The sequence below is a fragment of the Nyctereutes procyonoides genome, unplaced genomic scaffold (genome assembly GCF_905146905.1).
Source record: "Nyctereutes procyonoides isolate TBG_1078 unplaced genomic scaffold, NYPRO_anot_genome, whole genome shotgun sequence".
In the NCBI taxonomy this organism is placed as follows: Eukaryota; Metazoa; Chordata; class Mammalia; order Carnivora; family Canidae; genus Nyctereutes; species Nyctereutes procyonoides.
The window spans coordinates 25,792,132-25,811,738 of record NW_026575052.1 but is presented as its reverse complement, the minus strand read 5'-3'; the positions used below and the strand labels follow the sequence as shown (position 1 = coordinate 25,811,738).

The 19,607-nt window shown below is 61.9% G+C and overlaps 1 protein-coding gene across 2 annotated transcripts in view; it reads right to left on the bottom strand.

Moving 5' to 3' along the window:
- Nucleotides 1-19,607, bottom strand: part of GNAO1 (G protein subunit alpha o1) — a 175,086-nt gene that overhangs the window by 2,230 nt on the left and 153,249 nt on the right. The window contains exons 5-8 of one of the 2 annotated variants that reach the window (XM_055332230.1): nucleotides 18,427-18,555; nucleotides 16,614-16,743; nucleotides 3,246-3,399; nucleotides 19-234 (exon numbers count right to left, since the gene is read on the bottom strand). In XM_055332230.1, the coding sequence (XP_055188205.1) occupies nucleotides 47-234; nucleotides 3,246-3,399; nucleotides 16,614-16,743; nucleotides 18,427-18,555 (601 nt within the window). In that variant the 3' untranslated portion in view covers nucleotides 19-46. The other variant, XM_055332231.1, reaches the window with a different exon arrangement.

Genomic DNA, 19,607 nt, shown 5'->3' with positions numbered 1-19,607 from the left:
GAGTGCTGGAATCATTACCAAATAGGTTGCTATACAGGACAAGAGGTCAGTACAAGCCGCAGCCCCGCAGGTTGTTGGCAATGATTATGTCGGTGACGGCGTCGAATACCACCTGGATATTATTCGTGTCTGTGGCACAAGTCATGTGACAATAAATTTCTTTGTTGGGTGAGCGGTTTTTGCTTTCAAATTGTGCTTGGATGTAGGCGGCCGCATCCTCATAGGTATTGGGGCCTGCAACGAGACAACAGGGGAGAGGCTCGGTGAGAGCCGTGGCGGGGTGGGGGTGCTGGGAACTCCCGCCGGAGCCGCGGGCCATGGGGTTCCCGGGCAGCAGGACCCGGCAGGCGGGTGCAGAGGCAGCTGTGGCCGCACCTGCCCCAAGGTGTGGTTGCATCTTACGTGAAAGACCGTCAACTTCGTGTTCGCCCAGCTCTTGCCTTTTCAAGGCCTTTCACTCTGTTTTCACACTGGACCTACCCAGGCCCCTGGGGGTGCACGGGCCGCAGGGCGCCCCCTTGGCTTTCTAGCAGAGCACACCGAGGCTGGGGCCCGGGGCTGCCATCACGACACTCCCCCGTGGTCTACACCAGTCCTGCTGCTTCTGAGAAACAAGACAGTGAAGTCTGATGGAAGCGCTCCCGGGAAGGGGGTGACCCGGGATCGTGGTGTCCCAGGGTGTGGCGGGTGTCGAGCGGTACCCGCGCTCCTTTTTTGAGGGCTTCCTCTCCCGAGGAGCCCCTTGGCAGGGCTGGGACGTGGGAGCAGCGGTATCCCCCAGGTGCGGAGGTTAAGGCGTGTGCAGTGTAACTGGCCTGCTGCCCTCCACGATCCCTTGGCCGCCCCCTTGAGCCTGCCTGGGCCTGGCGGGGAGACCTGTGGACGGTGTGGGGGTACCCGCAAAGAACCAGCTACACCCAGACCTCTGCAGCTCTGCCCCGGAGGCAGCTTTCAATTACCATGAAACGTGGACCGACCCGGAATTGCCTAAAAGTCCATCAGAGGAAGGTGTCCCATCTTCCTGAGCGCGGCTAGGATCTGGCCAGCGTGGAGCCCATCCGACCTTTCTCCCCCGGCCCCAGCCGCCACCCCCCCCAGCCCATTCTCCCGCTGGAGGGTGTGAGTCACAGGGGCAGATGGGGCCAAAGGTAAGGGGGTGGGGATGTTTCTGAAGGGGGCTCGGGGCAGAGTCTCCTCCTCGACTCCGCTGTGGGCCCGGCGCCAAACGCCAAAGTGCCCGGAGTCTGCGGTGAAAACCTCGAAGACTAGACCCAGCCCCGCGGTGGACCCCATCAGGGAGCGTCCTGTCGCAGAGGCCAGGAAGGGCACTGGGGAGGTGAGAAGCCCACGGGGGCACCCCAGCCACACGGCAGGGGTGCCCAGCCGCGGCGGTCACTACCCTCACACGGTCCAGCCGCCCCTTAGAGCTGCCCCCGGCCCCTGCCCCCTAGCTCGCTGTGTGTCCGCAGGCCTTGGCACCCCGTGGCGCCGTCGCGCTGGTGATGTTTGTCACCCATCGTGGTGAGGCGTGAACTCTAGCTGGATTCCTCTGGAGGCCCTGCAAAACTCTGCGAGGTTTCCCAGATTCAGACCGACTTTCTCTGGGGCGCCCAGAGCCCTACACTGCCCAGCGCTAACACTCACCAGTCCATGGACCCTGTCCCAAACTGGGTTCCCGTGGGGCAGGACCCAGGGGACAGGGAAGAGCCTTCACAGGGAGGCCTGCGGAGGCTCTGGCTGCCGAGCCCCTCTCTGGTCACAACTTTCTAAGGCCCTGAACTGGTCCCAAAGGGCCCAGCTGAGGCTGACGGAGGTCAGTCCCATCTTTGAGAGTGAGCTGCAGCCAGGCCCCCCATGGGCCCCTCGGCTCCGGGGCAACGGGCGGCTGGGCCTTTCCGGCTTGCCCCATGCCCCCCAGACCTGTAGACTGGGGCCAGTGCCCCCTTGGTTTTCATTCTCTGGGTAACACTGACGGTGACGGCCGGTGCTAAGTGGGCTTGGTGCCTGGCTCTGTCCCTCCATCCACGCACAAGGTCCCCCAAGCCGTTAGAACCCCCAGCAGCCTCTGCGGGCCCCAGATGAACGGTGATGGGGTGGTTGGTTTGCCTGCGGCCGCAGGCGAGCTGTCTCTAAGGCTGCCTCTGCCCGCCCGCCTCTTGGAGCCGGTGCCCATCCCCTCTCCACGCACCCAGGGTGTCAAGTGCCCTGCAGATTCGCAAGCAGGGTGGTGCATCAGTGAGGAGACAGGCTGATAGGTCCCCCTCCCCACCCAAGGGTGAAGGCCGACTCCTGCTCCTAGTAGACGGGGGTTGGGGGGGCTGGCACCCATCTCTTCTGGACTCTGGCTGGCTTGGGGACCTGCAGAGTCCTGGGCGCTGAGTCCATGCTGTCATCTCTCCCTGGGGTGGTCAGGACGTGGGCTCCTGGCTGAGCCTCCTTGGGACACATCCTCTTCTCCACCGCCCCCCCCCCCCCCCGCCCCTCTTCCCTGCAGGGGCCACTAGAGGGATGAAGGCTGCGCTCTCCCACCAGCACCGCTCCAGCCTTCAGCAGCGGAACCAGCGAGAGGCACCTGATGCCGCATCCACCCCTTCTGAAGGAGCGTCTTTGGGGGGGTCTGTGATGCATCCTCCTGGGAGCCTTGTGAGAGAGACGGTGCCACTCCCCCCGCCCCCAGAAGACCGGAGAGAGGCAGGCCGGGGCAGAGGAGGCTTGTGGGGTCAGAGTGGTGTGATTTGAGGAAAGAGCCAGGGGCACAGGAAGAGGGGGACAGCAGGTAGAGTGGGGGGACGGAGAGGGGCATGGGTGGGTGGAGCAGGGGTGAAGGCCCCAGCGGGGCACCCAAGCAGGAAGGGGTGAAGGGCAGCCCAGGCCAGCGCAGGGCTCAGGGGAGGCCGTGGCAGGCGGGGGCGGCAGGGCAGTTCTAGAGGGTGAGCGAGATGACAGAAGAGGTCTGTGGCCCTTCCCGCCTCCTGATTCCTGCCAGGTGGCGCTCGGTCGGTGACTGCAACACCCGTGGGTCAGGAGGCTCCCTTTCCCACGGCGCCCTGGCTGCCTCCTGGGACGCGCCAAGCCCGGCCGCAGCCTGCCGTCTCCCTGTCCCCGGTCCCTGCCGGCCCCGGTCCCTGGTCCCCGCTGTCCCCGGTCCCTGCCGGCCCGGGGCAGAGCCCTCCCGCAGCCGGCTCCAGCTGGTGGCTCTGGAAGAGCGGGCTCCCCGGCAGAGGTGGGGCCTCCCCGACACCCACCTGTGTACTCAGGAAAGCAGATGGTCAAAGGTGACTTCTTGATCTTCTCACCAAAGAGATCTTTCTTGTTGAGGAAGAGAATGATGGAGGTATCGATGAAGAACTTGTTGTTACAGATGGAGTCGAAGAGCATGAGAGACTCGTGCATGCGGTTCTGCAGCCCCAGGCGGGGAGAGAGAGCCAGACAGTGGGGGGGGGGGGCACAGGGAGAGACAAGAAGAGAATTAGGCTTCAGAGGGAGGAACGGGGCTGCTCAGCAGCTCAGCGGGCCTCCTGTGCGCCCAGGGCTCCTCTGAAGGGGACAGTGGAACTGCGACCTGTCACAGCACACCGTGGCTCAGTCCGCCGATCCGGGTGGTCTACACCCTCATCCTGGGGCTAATGGCAGACACTGGACCCGGACCCACCATGGCTCCTGGGTGAGGCTGAGGACAGGCTGATGTGGGCTCTCCCTGTGGCAGGTGTGCAGGGGTCGGGGGAAGGTGCTGGAATGGAGGCCCCAGGGAGCTGGGCTTTGGCACTTCCTGTCCAGGTCTTTCTCTGGGGCCCAATCTGTGGGTGACGTCCTCTGGGAGCGGTGAGGGACTCAGCACCCCTCCTGCAGTTGGAGGGGAAGTCACGCCAGGCTCCTGCCAGCATCCTCGGAGGGCCACCACTCTGGGGAGACATGTTCCTGCCCAGCTGCCTCTAAGAGCTCTGGGGAGCCTGGCCACTGACCCCTCTGGTGGGGTCACACTCAGCCGTGTCTGACCCTGCAAGGAGTTTGAAGTGGTGCAAAAACGAAGTACTGTCTTGCACACAGAAGTCCATTTAGCAAAGGAGTGACTATCCTGGGCACTCCAAGTAGAGCAGGACCTGAAGGGGACAGCCCTGTGCCCTGGGCGAGGACGGACTCATCCTACTGTGGGGTGTCAAGCACACGAACCTGAGGAATGTTTCTTGGCAACACAGGGGAGCACGTCTCTGCGAGCGAAGGCATTTCTGCATGGGAAGGTGGTTCCTCCATGAAAGGTACCTTCCCAGGGGAAGGGACAGCCACCCACCTTCCCCAAGGACCCTGTCCTAGCCCTGGGAACTTAGCCACTCCAAACCCAGCTCTGTGGGTTACTCCAGGCCACACTGAAACAAACTATTGCAGGGAGGAGGCGTGGGCATCACTGGGCATTATTCAATGGGGGTCACCTCATTCCCCGGGGCTGAGCTGGTTCTGAGAGAAAGGCGGGTGAGGAGGATAGTGGACTGGCCACCAGAGGTCACCAGGCCCCGCTCTGCCAAGCACCAAGCCCAGCACTTCACCTGCCTCATGTGACATAGTCTCACCAACCCCTAGGGAATACAGACAGGCGACGGAGCTGGGGCCCAGAAGAGCAGAGGCGTGTACCCGGCCCTGGGCCAGATGCAGAGCTAATGACACGAAATGGGTTTGTCTAGCAAACGAGCAGTCTGGGACCTTTAGAGCAATAAATAGTAGAGGGTCATGACCAGCTCTGTGCATCTTCAGTCCCTCTTTGTGACTGCATTATTACACCAGTGGCCTGTGACCAAGGGTCTCACAGCCCCCACCCCCGTTCTTATGGCTAAGGCCAGTTGCTAGAACGAGTTCTCAGCTGCCCCTCGGGAGCCTGGTTCTCGGCTCCTCTGGGAGCTGCAGCAAACGGCCCTGTCCTTGTGCTCTGAGAGACCGGGTCAGCAAAACCTCTGATCCTGTTACCCTCCTGGCCTCGACCGGCACATTCCACCCCCAGCCCCCCGCGGGCCTGTTGTCTGCACAGCTGCACTCGGGGAGTGGGGGGACCCATCTGCCCTGGTGGACTCCACCGGGTCTGTTCAGAGGACGGGTGGAGGCCAAGGCAGAGGGCTGGGGACACTCAGGCTCCCTGTGCCACCTCTGCGGGAGGAGTAGGGATGCTCCGCCACCCGAGGACTCAAACAAAAAGGCCTCCCTCCACACAGTCACCTGGTCCCGTAGCTGCTCCACCAAGAGCTGGAAGCCCATGGCCAGAGAGCAGCTCCCAAGTCCACTGCACAACCGCCCCAGCATCAGCCCCGGGGGTCGCGGTGGGGACGTATGCTGGAGGGCTCAGGACCAGGAGGGGTGGCCCGGGTGACCTGAGCCCAGCAGGCCGGGCTGAAGGGCTTGCAGGACAAGTGCAGTTGCGCTCGGCTCTGGCTCAGCCCCCCACAGCCTCTGCCCAGGGGGCCGGGCACACGCACACACCTGCTCCCAGAGCACACAGTCTAGCGGGGGGGACGATGCACGCATGCGGAGAGGTCTCCGGCCTGCAGCTCTGCGCAGTGGGAGCCGGGTTTGTGGGGAGGGTCTCGGAGGAGGGCTGATCCTGGAGGCTCAGGAGAACCGTGGGGAGGGGAGGCGCCGGCACTGAGCCCGTCCCCACCCGCGGGCCTGGCCACCGTCCTGCGCACACTGACTGCAACCCACCACCAAGGAGCCCGGAGCTCGTCCTTGCAAGCTGCCCTGGAGGAGGAGGACGCAGGAGGACACATGAAATGGAGACAGCACCACGTGAGAACAGAGGAAGAAGCCAGAGATGACAAGCAGGCAACAGCCACCCCCTCCTGCCGGAGTCACCTTCCTGGCCCGCACACCCGCCCCCGCCACTGCAGGAAAGCTTGGGCCCCCTGGCCAGTGTCCCCAGGGCAGTGGTGTGGCCCCACCAGGCACGCTGTGACCACCCCGAGGGGTCAGCAGAGCCCGGCCGGTTGCCAGGATCCTCCGGCCCCCAGAATACCGTGCCCCTTGGCCAGGTGGCCCACAGTCCTGGCCCCGGGGTGGCTGGGCTGAGTGCGAGGACAGGTGTGGGTGTCATGGTGTCATGTGGCTACACTGGCGGAAGCTCTGAGCGCGGACACAACACAGCACGCTCGCGCGAGGAAGCTGGCACTTTTATTAACGGCAGGTCACTAATAAATACATTACGGCAGCCAATAAATTATTACAGTAACTAGAGATTTATTAAACCAACAAGTCACTCTTCTTACAAAATTATAGTTAATGTGGGGTGGGCGGCGGCAGGGCTGGCAGGTGGGGCCGCTGCACTTCAGGGAGGTTTGCTAAGGTGGGAGCAGGCCCTGGCTCCCCTTTGCTGGGGACAGGGTGGGGGCAGATGGGCCAAAGCAGGTGGGGAGGAGGCCTGGGGGGGATGGTGGGGAGGAGAGGTCTGGGGGGGACAGTCGGGGAGGAGGTCTGGAGGGAATGGTGGGGAGGAGAGATCTGGGGGGGACGGTGGGGAAGGGGCCTGGGGAGGGATGGTCAGAAAGGAGGTCTGGGGGTGGTATGGTGAGGAGGAGGTGGTGGGGGGGAACGGGGGGGGGAGGAGATCTGGGGGCGAGGGTTGGGAGGAGGTCCAGTGGGGAGGAGCCAGGAGAGGAGCAGGAGCCCCAGGGCCTGGCTGCTGCCAGGGAGGCAGCAGGGGTGGGGCAGGGGGAGGGAGATGGCCCGGCCTGTGCTGCAGCAGGGCGGCAGAGCTGCAGGCTGTGCAAATGGACTGTGGGCTCCTGGAGGTGGTCCTGAGCACTGGGCCTGGAGCAGAAAGCCTCCCCTCCAGAGGGAACCCCCTCTCTGCCGAGGGCCTGGGACTGTGGGACTCGAAGGCCGCCTTCCTGCTTCTATGCCAGCCTGCCTCTCCCTCGCCGGGGGTCTTGGTCTGGCTGGGGCGGGGTGTGTCCGCAGCCCCAGAGCCCCCAGAGGGGAGGCCCCACTACGCCTCTGGGCGGCACGGTTCAGGACTGGCTTCCCTGCGGGGTGGCTGTGGCCCGACCACCAACACCCAGCGGCAGCTCCCACGCTGGCCCTGTTCCCCGGTCTGTCTGCTGTGCCCTGTCCCCTGCCCGGGGCTGCTGGGACCCTTCAGTCAGTAGGCTTGGGCGCCAACTCGGGGGACTGAATCCATGGTGGCCACAGAGCCAGAGCCTCGGGCCTCAGGGCCTGCCAGCTGCCAGGGTGCACCTAACTTCCGGAAGGCTCAGAGGAGAACCTGCTCAAGGGGGCTGGACAGCTGCGGCCGCTGGGCCAGCAGATTTCCCTACCTCAGGGAGGCCCGGGGGAGGGTAACTGGAAACACTCTTGGGAGCAGCCCCTCCCGCAGGGCTCAGCCTGCAAAGGGCAGGGCCTGGGGAGAGGACTCCGGGCGGCCCGGGCGGCTTACGGGCCAGTGGCCTACGGGGAGGCCCTCGCTGCTGCCGCCCAGCACAGGCGTGGACGTGGACGGCGCCGCGGGGTGGGGGCTGGGCGGGGGCCAGAGGTGGCTCTGCCTGCCGGCACCAGAGTGGGTGGGGGTCTCCCGCCTCTGTGCCACCACTCCTGGGCAGGCGCGCACGACCCCTGCTGGGCCAGACGGGAGACGAAGGGGCCAGCCCGGCATCTAAGGCCTCCGTGGAAGCTGGCCACAGAAGGCAGAGTGTCGCAGCTGTTGGCAGGGGACCCAGAGCCAGGGAGAGCCCCCACTGGGCCCGGGGAACCGCTCCCCCCAGCCAGGCCAGAGAGCCCCGGAGCTCTCTCAGTTCTCAGCAGGAAGGCCAAGGCTGGGCTTTCGTGAGGGCAACGGGTACAGGGCTCGGAACTTGCTCACAGGCAGCTAGATGGCAGGCACGGTTTTCATGGGTTTGGCAAAGGTGCTCCTCCTAGAAATCCAGTTTTTCCTTAGCCTGCTAAATGAGGGCGATCCTCAGACACTAAGCACGGTCCTTTTGGGGACACGCACGGGGCCACTGTAGACAAGAGACCCACCCATGTCTCGTCTCTCACACTCTCAACCTCTTCCCCTTATACACGCGACGGAGCCAAAATTCACTGTCACCCTCTGTCATCCCTCCCCACAGTGGAGCCACCGGTGTGACGAGGATGGGAGACGCAGCAGAGGGAGGGAACTTCATCCTGGATACCCGCTCCCTAGGGGCTTCCACCCTGGGCGAGACAGTGGGAGCATTGCAAGCAGCAGCAGGGCGGCACAGGGCACAGAAGGACAGGAAGGGCCCAAGTGACCTGCCCCTCTGGCCCCCCTAATGCTGCAGACAGGAGTCTGGGTGGGGGCAGCGGGGCGATGGAGAGCCCTGGGCCCAGGTGGCCAGTGACTTCCACGTCCAGGGCAATGGCCTTAGAGGTGGGGCTGGCCAAGCACCTCTCCTCTCGGCAGCTGCTTTGGAGGGTGGGCTCACGGGGCAGAGTTAGGGGCGCAGCTGATCACACCAGGGTGGTAAGGCCGGGACATAACTCCTCTGTCTTCGCTGCTGGGCAGAATGGCCTCACTGGCCCTGGCTGCTCATGGCGTCAGGACTGTTGGTTCTAGGGGCCTGTCCTCTGCTGTGCCCCAGCACCTGCTACAAGGTACCTGGTACAAGTACCGAGCTTGGGCTGGTGGGCCGGTTCCTGCAGCCTGGCCGCCTCATGATTTCCCACAAGGCCAGGGGCAGCAGCGAGAGCACCAGATGAGGCATCTGGCACTAGGGAGGATGCCCTGGGCTTCCCGTGCACCAGCCAGGGCTTCATGCCTGCTGGAACCAAGAAACCCAGAGCTGATGGCATGGGACTCTTCCTGGCTCTGGGCCATCCAGGGGGCTGGGAAGGCAGTCCAGAGTGGAGCCCGGGAAGGCAGATGGCTTGAAGAAGGAGCCGGAGGCCTCCCCAGGGGCACCCCAGGGCTCCCAGGGAGAGCCTGCCTGGGGTGTTGGCTGGTGGCCTTGGCCCATGGGAGGCCCCTGCATGTGAGAGAGAGGTGTGCTGACCGCCCGAGGCCAGCGACGGCCTGGGTTACCACAGTCACCCCACCCCTTTCTGCTCAGGGACCTCTGTAGCAAAGCCCTTGCAAGGCAACCTAGGACTCCCTCCAGAGAAGGGGGCGCTGGGAGCCAGCCTGGCCTCCCTCATAGTGTACGTTCGAGGATGGTGGTCCCACCCTCTGTCCTCCTCTGCTCCTGAGGGCTGGCAGGATGCCACAGGCTTTGGACAGACTCTGGTTTCCTCACTGAGACAGAAGGAAGCTGGGGTCTTGGCTGCAGGCTTGGGCCTCCCCAGCCACAGTACACAGGGCCTGAGGGCCCTGCCTGCCCTTGCTGAGTTGGATTCACTGTGAATTCGAGAAGGAAAAGCAGGTCTACTCACATTCTAGAGCAGCTGCGTGACACCCAGCGACGAGAGAAAGTGAATGGGTCACCCCTGAGCCTGTGAGCACCGGGCATGTGAGGCTCTCATCCCAGTCAACACCACAGCTACTTCCCCTCAGCCTCCCCTCCTCCTCCCCCACCTCCCTCCAGGCGCGAGGCTCCACCCCTCCCACCATCAACCACAGGCCTCTGCAGTATGTCAGTCTCAGAAGCATTCCCTGATCTCTGAGGAGTCAGGGATCCAGGTTCCCCAGGAAGGCAACGGGAACCAAGGGTGTGCAAGGAAGGATGGCCCAGAGAAGAAAGGGCCTGGGCCAGGGGGCTGAGATCCAGGTAGAAGGAGGGAGGCACTCGCCAAGGTCGAGCTCTGGGACCCTCTCGCCTTTGGGAGGGTCCCACCCTGGCTTTTGGTGACGGAGCTGCCCTCGACCAGAGAGACCTCAAAAAAGCTGAGCAGGGGCTCCTGCTGGCCCCACCCTGGCCAGCACCCTGCCCCCCGGAGCCACCCTCACACAGGAGGAGACCCTGGGACTTGGAGTACGAGTCACCGAGTCACCAAGTGTAGTGCATGCCCATTCTGGGCCAAACGGCGGCCAGGCCTCCCTCCCCCCAGGACACGACACTCAGAGCCGAAGCAGAGGCCCGCAGGGTGGGTGCCTGCACAGCCCCATGTTACCACGTGTTCTGATGCCTGGGGGCAGGGCAGCCGGTGGAGGTGTGCCTGTGTCCTCCTCCCTCCGTGCTCCCGCCCGAGGCTTCTTGGTCGAGTGCAGAGAGTGGCGTTTGCGGTGGCGGTGCTCCGGTTCCAGGGCAGAGGATGGGGCAGAGGGCCAGGCAGGGAGGTGGGCAGTCGGCAGGTGAGGCAGGGGCTCAGTAGAGGCCGCAGCCCCGCAGGTTTTTGGCGATGATGACGTCCGTCACGGCATCAAAGACAAACTGGATGTTGTTGGTGTCAGTGGCGCAGGTGACGTGGGTGTAGATCTCCTTGTGGGCTGACTTGTTCTTGCTCTCGTATTGGGCCTGGATGTAAGCCACGGCTTCTGTGAAGGCACTGGGGCCTGCAGAAGAGACCGGGGTGGGCCGGTGAGGCGAGGCCCGGCCTCCCCTGCGACAACCCCAAGGGCAAAACCTGACGGTGGGGTGGGGTCCAGGGCTCAGCTAAGCCAACAGGAGCCGCGAAATCCAGTCCCGAGTCCGCGTCCAGCATGAAAACAACGAAGCATAATGATCAAAGCTCGCTGTGCCTCATCTGTATTAAGGGTGAGTCCTGTATCATGAAGCTTCTGATTTCCTTTTAAATTTGCACCCACTGCCTCCTGCTCCAAGTGTTCTTAATGCTGTGGCTGTGGGTCTTGCTTAGAGAGGGTGGCCCTGGCTGAGACACCCTGTAGGCAGGTCCTCCCTGGGTCACCTCTTTTGGCCATTGCTGGGCGCCCGTGAGCCACCTTGGCCTCCTCCCTCCTCCTTCTCACCCTTTGCCTTTCTCACATTCACTACCAGGTATTAACAACTGCCTGGTGCTGCTGCCGTCCTGGGGGATGCCACAGTACCCTGTTCCCGGTGAGCCCAGGGCCAGGTGTTTCCAGAAAGCAGTTGCTGTCCGGGAGAAGCAGAACAGGACTCCTGGCTTTGCACTGAAGCCCCCACAGGCTCCAGGAGTCTCAGCCCAGGCATCGTAGGGCTGCCAGCACCTGCCGAGGGCAGGCAGGGAATGGAGCTGGACCTTACAGCCATAGTGCTCACTGGGGTGGAAGTCTGGGGGTGGCAGCCCCTTAGGTACCTGGGCACATGGGCCTGGCCTTGAGGGCTTACCAGACCACAGCTCCTTCTGAAATCAGGGCAGGAGGTGAGGGAGAGTGTCCCTGGACCTACAGGTAATCACTCAGGCCTCCTGAGCTCCAAACCAGCCTCGGTGACCAGCCCATCCTGCCTGCTTCCGCTCTACCACAGGCCACAGCCCAGATCAGGACAGTGGTGGGACCCACAAACCCCCAACTCATGGCTACAAGGCGGCTGACTGGGGGGCATGAGGGCCTTGTCCATCTCCGGTCGCCTGCCACTGGGGGGCCTGGCCTTTGGGGAAATGGAGACAATATTGCTTGCCTGGCCCAAAGCCCCGACCCCCCACATCTACTCTCAGGGAAGTAGGGTTCGGCCTGGGGGCTTCCCTGACAGGCCTGCCTCATTGGGACTCTGCCCCTGCCCTGTGCTTTCCAGGTCGGGGGCTGGTCAGGCTGGGGATGCCCACTTCTCCACTCACTCACCCCTCTGGCCAGGCTCTGGTCATCTGGAAAAGCCAGTGGGCACTTGGGCCGTTCTGACCACCTCTGCTGGTGCAGGGGCCCCGTTTACGCTGCCTTCCCTGGCTGTCCGTACGTCCCACAGTTAGGCAAACCATGGCAACGTTAACAGAGGTGGCTCTGACCTCCTTAGCCCCTCTGCAGGGAGCCCAGGGGCTCTGCTGCTTGAGAAGCCCTGTCATAGCCAAGGGGCCACTCGTATCTTCTAAGAGCCCGTGCAGGAGGTGCTGTTACAGCACGTGTTAGTTACAGTCTTCACAGTGATAGCAGGGACGCCTGCGTGGCCCAGCAGTTGAGCCCCTGCCTCTGGCTCAGCGCGTGATCCTGGGGTCCTGGGATCCAGTCCCACATCGGGCTCCCTGTGAGGAGCCCACTTCTCCCTTTGCCTCTGTCTCTGCCTCTCTCTCTATGTCTCTCATGAATAAATAAATAAAGTCTTAAAAAAAAAAACAGTAATAGCAAATGCTCAGTGGGCACTTATCATGGGCGGCTGCCACGCTAAGTTCTCCATGCTCATTAGCTCACTTTGTCCTCACAGCAAGTCCTGAGGGAGGGCTGCTTAATCCCAGTGATTAACCCCAACTCGCAGACGTGGAAGCGGGAGCCTTGACAAGTTATGTAACCTGCTATGAGTGGCAGAGCTGGGCATGACCCTTGGGCTGCCTGACCCAAAGCCCCCACTTTTAAGCCCCTTGTCACCCTGGTGCTGTCACCTCTCCAATACTGTGTTTACAGATGCCCAAGCCGAGGCCCCCAGAGGGGTGGAGCTCACACAGCCTGTGTGTGTGGCAGAGCCAAGATTCCAGCCCTGCACCCCCTGACCAGGAAACTCGAGCGGCCTGCCTGCCCAGCCGGCCTCCCAGCGGCACATCCTGGGGATCGGGGAGGCCCGTCTTCGGCTCTGTGCTGGGTTCTTCCTCACAGAATGCCCTGCATCCTCAGAGCACGGTGAAGGCTCACTGGGCTCAGTAACAGGGTGGCTCCCTCAGGGATTCACGTGGCCAGAAGCAGCGACGCAGGCTCCTGCTCTAGCTGCCGGGATGGGGGCTCTCTACCTGTGTATTCGGGGAAGCAGATGGTTAACGGGGATTTCTTGATCTTCTCTTCAAATATGTCCTTCTTGTTAAGAAACAGGATGACAGATGTGTCTGTGAACCATTTGTTGTTGCAGATGCTGTCGAAAAGCTTCAGGGACTCGTGCATGCGGTTCTGCAACAGAGTGGAGAGGCAGGTGAGGGCTGGCAGTGCCCGGGGCACCCGACTCCCCACGGCCACCGACACAGCGCGCCAAGCAAAGGAAAGGCCCACGGAGGTGGCTAAATGCACCACTGAGGGACGGAGATGGGACAACCTGCAGGACAAATGAGACACGCTCCTTACTTCACTCCACACGCAGGCAGGCTGCCCCCCACCCCCCGCCCCCTGGCCCAGGCCAGCGGAGTCCCTGGATGGGCCCCAGCTCACAGAGAGGACATGCACCATGCACGCAGGGGGCACCACCATCCGACACATCTACACGGAGCCATGGGCCATGCACAGTTCTCTACCAGGGTCTCATTCAGTTTCACCAGCAGGGGTGGGAGGGTGCACACATTCCTTTGGGAAACATTAACCGAGGATGGAGAGATCCTCGAATTAATCCAGAGTTGGAAGCAGACACCAGGGGGACAGCGTCTGGGGGGTGATCTTGCTGTGGCCTTGGTGTAGTCGGGGGATTGGGTTGGTTGGCTGGGCCACGGCTGGGCCGGGGGTGGCTCTGGATGCGAGCCAGTTGTTGGGGCTGGTTTCTCAGTAGAGTGGCCAGAAGAACCCCAAGAAGAAACCCAGCAAAACAGATTAACACAGAAAGGAAGATAAAAGCCCAGAATACAGGAGGAAAAGAAAGAGAAAAAACTGAAATATTGGCTCAACCAGTCTTGGGTTCGGGGAGTCAAGGCCAGCCCATCCTGAGGCCCCTACACAGGCTGGCGAGGCCACGGTCCCCTGGGACCAAGGACGAGGATGGTGGGAATGGGCGGGGCAGGCAGTCACAGCAAAGTCACCCGGCGGGGCCCTGACAACCTGGTGCTTTCAACTCTTAACTGGTGGTTTCGGTTGGAGGGAGGCGCTTCATACCTGCCCAGCTTGGAGCATCTCTCAGAATCTGCTCATGGTTTTGGCCTTGGTTTGACAAGTTAAGGCCCGGTTGGCGGTGGAGACGACAGTGGCAGTGAAGAAGTGGTGGCAGGCCGAGGCCTGGGGCCGCTGGAGCCACCGGCCTGAGGTATGAGGACAGGACGAAACCCTCGGGCTGCCAGCGTGCAGTGGGTGGGCGGCCTGGAGCCCCCTGGTCAGGCTCCTCTGTCTTGGCTGTCCCATGAGTGCCTCGAGGGTCATGTGGGCTAAGCACAGAGGAAGTGTGAGGACCAAGGACAGTCAGCAGGGTCTAGCTCTTGCCTCCTGGGGGTGGAGTGTCTGTGTCTCACAGCTCGTCCTTTCACCACACGCTTGGCTGGAGCAGCCTGACCGCAGCCATCTCCTGAGCGCAGAGTCCTGGGTGCTGTGAGTCTCACCACTGCTCAACCACTGAGGCCATTTTATGAAGGAGGAAGGGAGAGGCTGCCCTTGCTCACCTGCTGGCAGATGTGGGGCCGGGACCAGGCTCTGGACCAGACCCTTCTGGCTCCCCAGCTGCCCAATATTGCCGTGTCCCGGACACACAGACATTCACTTGGTTCTCTAGCAATGGTATCGTTCTTGCTGCCCCCGTGGCACTGAGCCGTCTTTGTGCATGGTTGTCATGTCCTGAAGCCCATTCCTGGAGGGGCTGCTGCTCTTCCCAGAAGGCAGAGGCAGCCTGCTTTGGGGCAAAAAGGGCTCCAGGAAAAGCCCATTCTTGGCCTTGGCTTCCCCAAGGTCCTGTGCTTCTGCCCTTATGAACAAGGGCAGCGGAAACGGGGCAGGGAGAGGATAGAGGGTAGAAGAGGAACAGTAAAGGCAAGAAGAGAAGGAGGCGAGGAGTGTGGGGGTTGGGCTCCCAGCACAGTAGCGGGGCTGATGAGGTGCTTGCAGAGGTCTGGCCAGGCTGGACAGAGCACAAGGCCTGGCACCTAACCAGCCCCACATTCACTGGGGGCCCTGTGGCGGCCAAACCCACACAGGTGTCCCTTGTGCTTCTAACCGGCTCTCCAGAGGCGAGTGAGAGGCCCAGCCCTGTGGCTGCTGAGCCTGGAACCTGGGTTTAGGCAGTGTGCATGCCCGGGAGGGCAGGTGCAGGGGAGGGGCCCTCCTGCCCTCCAGTTCTCAGTTTTCTTTGCAACCTGTGGCTGGGCTAGCATCGCACTCACTGCCCAGCCCTGCTTCTTACTCCCGGGCATTGGAGGGAGCGAAGATGAGCCAAGTGCAGCCCAAATCATGTGGGTGGCTGCCTGGACAGCAAATAACAGCTCCAAAAACAGAGTCATCGGCGAACAGTGAGAGATGTGCTGGGGCTGTCCCTGTGCAGGGATGCACGGTTGGGGGGGGGGGGGCAGCCAGGAGCCGTCCCGGGCTGTGGGGTGGCCAGTGAGTCCGGGTCCAAGCAGAGCCCAGGGTATGTGTCTACCCACCAGGCTCCAGGGAGCTAGAAGCTGCAGCCTGCTGAGGCCACTGAGGATGACTGTTACCAGAGAGAGCTCACAGCCAAGGCCCCAGGACCTTGCCCCTGGACAAGGCAGGGCTTAGAGGGCCTTGTTGGAATTCAACTTAGGGATGTAGTTGGCCCCAAAAGAGGAAGGCAAGGTGGACAAAGCAGCACGAGGATCACCCACCCTGCCGGCGGCTCCAGTCCCACTCTGCCAAGACTCATCACCATGTGGGTCTCTCCCCACAGCACGGCACCTCCAGCCCACAGCCTCTCAGATCTGCACAGCAGCCCTGTGGGAGCGACAGGCCAGGGCCTAGGCGGAGACACACCCAGAGAGAAGCCCACCTTGTCCAGGGCCTACCATGACTGCAAACTGCTTCATGCTCTCAGTGCCGACTTTGAGAGCCTCGGGGTCTGAGTGTAGGTCTGAGTGAGGGTCGGAGTGTGCTCCCCACAGAAGCAGCTGACAAATGCCAAGGGCACGACCCCACAGCCAGGACCCCAAAGCCCCCAGGAGATGCCACAGGCTCGTCTCCAGGGAGCCCACGGGTGCATCATGCCAACACTGGCTTCCCCCAGAGGCTCTGACACCCCCCACAAACAGAGACAGTGGCCAGTGACACCACAACCCGCAGCTGAGTGCTGCCATGCCAGAAACCGTACTGAGCATTTCATGTGCAACCTTTCATTGTTACCCTGCTTTGACAGATAAAGGTAACAGAGGTAGGGAGTGGGCCACTGGAATTGGGCAGGGAACCGGGAGTAGGCCCAGAGGAAGGCTGCACCTCTCTCCAGGTGAGGGTCTCCCTTTGAAGCCAGCCGGGCCGTCCTCCGAGGCCCTGGACTGAGGATGATGGGGGGACAGCAGGTGGAAGCCGGGGCTGCATCCTCTGAGGCAGGGCCCTGTACCCTGCTGCCAGGAACCAGCACACCACGGCCGTGCCCCTGCCGGCCACAGATGGCTCTCCTGGCCGCAGCCTGGCCAGTGCTCAGGGCGGGCTCTCAGGCCTAAGAACGGCTGTCTGTCTTACATATATTCTTGCTTGACTACACCTTGATTTCTTTTAGGATTTGCTTAATTCCGTTCTGGCGCCATGGCCTCTGTGTCTCTGCTGTGATTACTGAAGAGGCACTAACTGCTGGCAGCCCAGAGGTTGCAGGGATGTCTGTCATCCATCTGTACACAGCCCCTGAGCCAGGGCGGGCCTCCATGGCCTCTCCTGCGCCTGCATCACGAGGCGTCTGCCTGGCTGCAGTTGCAAGAAGTAGCAGGCCCGACCCCGCAGTGGTGGAACCCCAGCCGCTGAGTGCGGCCACAGGCCGGGCAGGCCCAGGGCCACTCACCGTGGTCTCGTCTTCATGGAGCACCTGGTCGTAGCCGCTGAGTGCGACGCAGAAGATAATGGCTGTGACGTCCTCGAAGCAATGGATCCACTTCTTGCGTTCAGATCGCTGGCCCCCGACGTCGAACAGCCTGGTGGGGAGAGAGGAGAGCTATGGGCCATGGACGGTGGGGCGTAGACAGGTGTGGGAATGCCTGCAAGCCCTGAGAGGGTGCTGATGGGCAGACTAGTGCCGTCTGCCCGGCAAGGGGCTGCACTCACACGCTGGGGCTCGAACACCTGCAGCTGCTCAAGAATTTTATGAAGGGGTGCACCTCGGCTGGCTCCCCCCATAAATGCCTCTGTGAGGCCCTCTGCCCACGAGGGGCAATGTGCACATCTTGTTCCTGGCCTTCCGAGTGTGTCCATTCCTGTCTGTGGTCTCGGCAAACTCCAAACCTGGGGGGGGGGGTGTCAGGGGGGCTGGGATCGGCACTCATTACTTGGAGGGAAAAGGAGGCACCACAGGGTGAGGGCCCCGTGGTCCTGGCAAGAACGAGGATGGTAGGGCTAGGGTTTGGCCTGGGTGCATCTGCAGACAAAGCCTCATCTCTGCTCTATGCCAGCCCTTCCTGGCAGCTGGCTACCTCTCCCCTTCTAGACACCACCTCCCAGGGAACACGAGGGCTGTGGGCAGGTGGGACCAATGTCCTGGAGGTCAGAGGTCAGTCTCATGCCACCTAGGCCTGGGCCCTGGCCCTGTGTGTACAGGGACCCCAAGCCCTCCCGGCAGAGAACAATTGCAGGCAGAGGCCAGCATAAGCTCCGGGCAAGGAAGCAGGTGGAGTTCCCGTCTCCAACAGCCACCCCCCCCCCCCCCGCCCACTTGGATCCTGCTTCCACATCTGAAATACAGGGGCAGGGGCATGGCCTCTGTGAGCCCTCCACCATGCTTATGCTCAGACTCTGCCTCCTGCACAGCCCTACGCCCAGAGGGGCAAGCTGGAGACACTTGGCCCGCTGCTGCACTTCCCAGGTTTAGGGGAGGCTCTTGTGTCCAATGCTGCCTGTTGGGCCCAGGGCCCCGGAGACAGAACCCCAGCCCCCTCAGCCTGTCTGGGAGCAGGCAGGAGCTTGGGAGGTGGTATGGGATCCCCAGCCTCTCTTCCTGCTCCACGGACACCAGGAACCACATCTGGAAGGTAGGTGGGGGCAGGACTGGGACTCTCAGGCCTCAGTACAGAGAGGTTACCGCAGGTGGGGGCACAATCTCCAGGAGGCCCTGAGAAATCCAGCTTCATGCCTCAGGCTTCTGTTCTGAGGCACTCAGAGATCCTGGACTTGAGCTGTGCTCTGTGCTTGGGCACAGCCTCGGTTTCCCCACATGTACCTAGACATGGTGGGTCAGCTGATTTCTGAGCCCCTTCAAGCTCTGAGATTATCTGGGTCCTTGAGGTCACACAGACACTGCTTGGGCTTATCCATCCCTCTTTCCCTCTCCACACAGGGAGGCCTTCGAGGGGCCACCTGGGGGATTTGCCCTCCTCCTCCTCCTCCTCAGAAGTCACTCATGGACAGGACTCCCCTCCTTTGTCCACTCACATCCTCCCTGTTCCTTGGAGATCCACTCCAGGATGCCTCTTCCAGGAAGCCTCCCTGGTCATCCTGGCCCCTGAACTTGGTGGAAGACAGACTCACAGGTCCCTTCTTGTCTCAAACTGCCTGTCCCCAGTGGAAAGCTCCCCAAGGCAGACGAGGTCAAGAGGTCAAGAGGCTGGTGTCTCCCACCTGTCACAGTGCCCTCACCAGGGTTCCGGGGGCTTCCTGGGACTTACCTGAAGTGGAGGTTCTTGAATGTGAAGTGGGTTTCTACGATGCCGGTGGTTTTGACCCTGGTTCGGAGGATATCTTGCTCAGTGGGCTGGTAGTCGGCGGCCCCGATCCGATCCAGGCTGTCCAGGTAGCTGGGAATGGGAACACACACGACCCTGGAACAAGCCAGCCCAACCCTAGGCAGCACCTCTTGGGGGCCGACCATGGAAACAACGGCACCACTTCACCCAGGACCGGTGTTGGGGGCAGAGGGTGGGAGTTACCCACCGTAGCAGGAGCCCATGCCCAGCCCTCATGTTCTCAAAGAGCCTCTAACTCAGACCAAAGGCTGTGTGCACTGCTCCAGGTGCATTTAGAGGTCTTACACGAGACTAACATGTTTGTGATGCCACTCTGCCATGTCTTCATCTTAAAATAATAGTGGCCAATGGTTACATTTGACTCTTCACATGTGTGACCATGTTTCATCTTTAATTTCCCTGAATTATATGTACCATTTTACAGTTTAGAAAACTAGATAAGTACCTTGCCTGTCTGTGAGCCAGGGCTCAAACCCAGACATCTTGCTCCAGGTCCACCTCTTAACGGTACTCTTGAGTGTTTCCTCTGGGCATCCGCCCACCTTTCTGTACTTGCTTAGGGTCTCTCAGGGTGTCTACTGCATCTTCCCATTTGATGCCCTTGGAAGAGCGCCTCAGAGGTCACACAACCAGGCAGTGGCTGGACCCACGTCTTTGGCAGCGGGGCTCTCTTCACATTATCACTTGCTCTGGAGACAGATTATGTCTTTGCACTTTATCCACCCAGGCCAGGCAGCTGGGAAGGCTTTGGGGGGGTCTTTGAGGGTTAGGTTTGAACCCAAAGCGGGGGTGGTATCTGGAAAACCAGGGAGAAGGGAGACGGGCCAGGCCTGAAGGAGGAGTCAGTGACTCACAGGGCTGGCTCTGCCACCTGCCCCTCCCCCACCTGCTGGGGGAGGACCACACACAGCTCACAGGGGAGAAGCCCCGAGGGTCCAAGCCACAGGACAATGTGAGGTTCCCGGTTAGCACTAGCTCTGGGACATGTGCGATTCAGTTTCTCGGTTTGAGGATGTTCATGGGGCTGGAAGGGGGGATACCTTCACCAATGAGGGTTTGTGCTCTTAAACCAATAATCCAAGCCTACCTAAAATCCTTGTGAG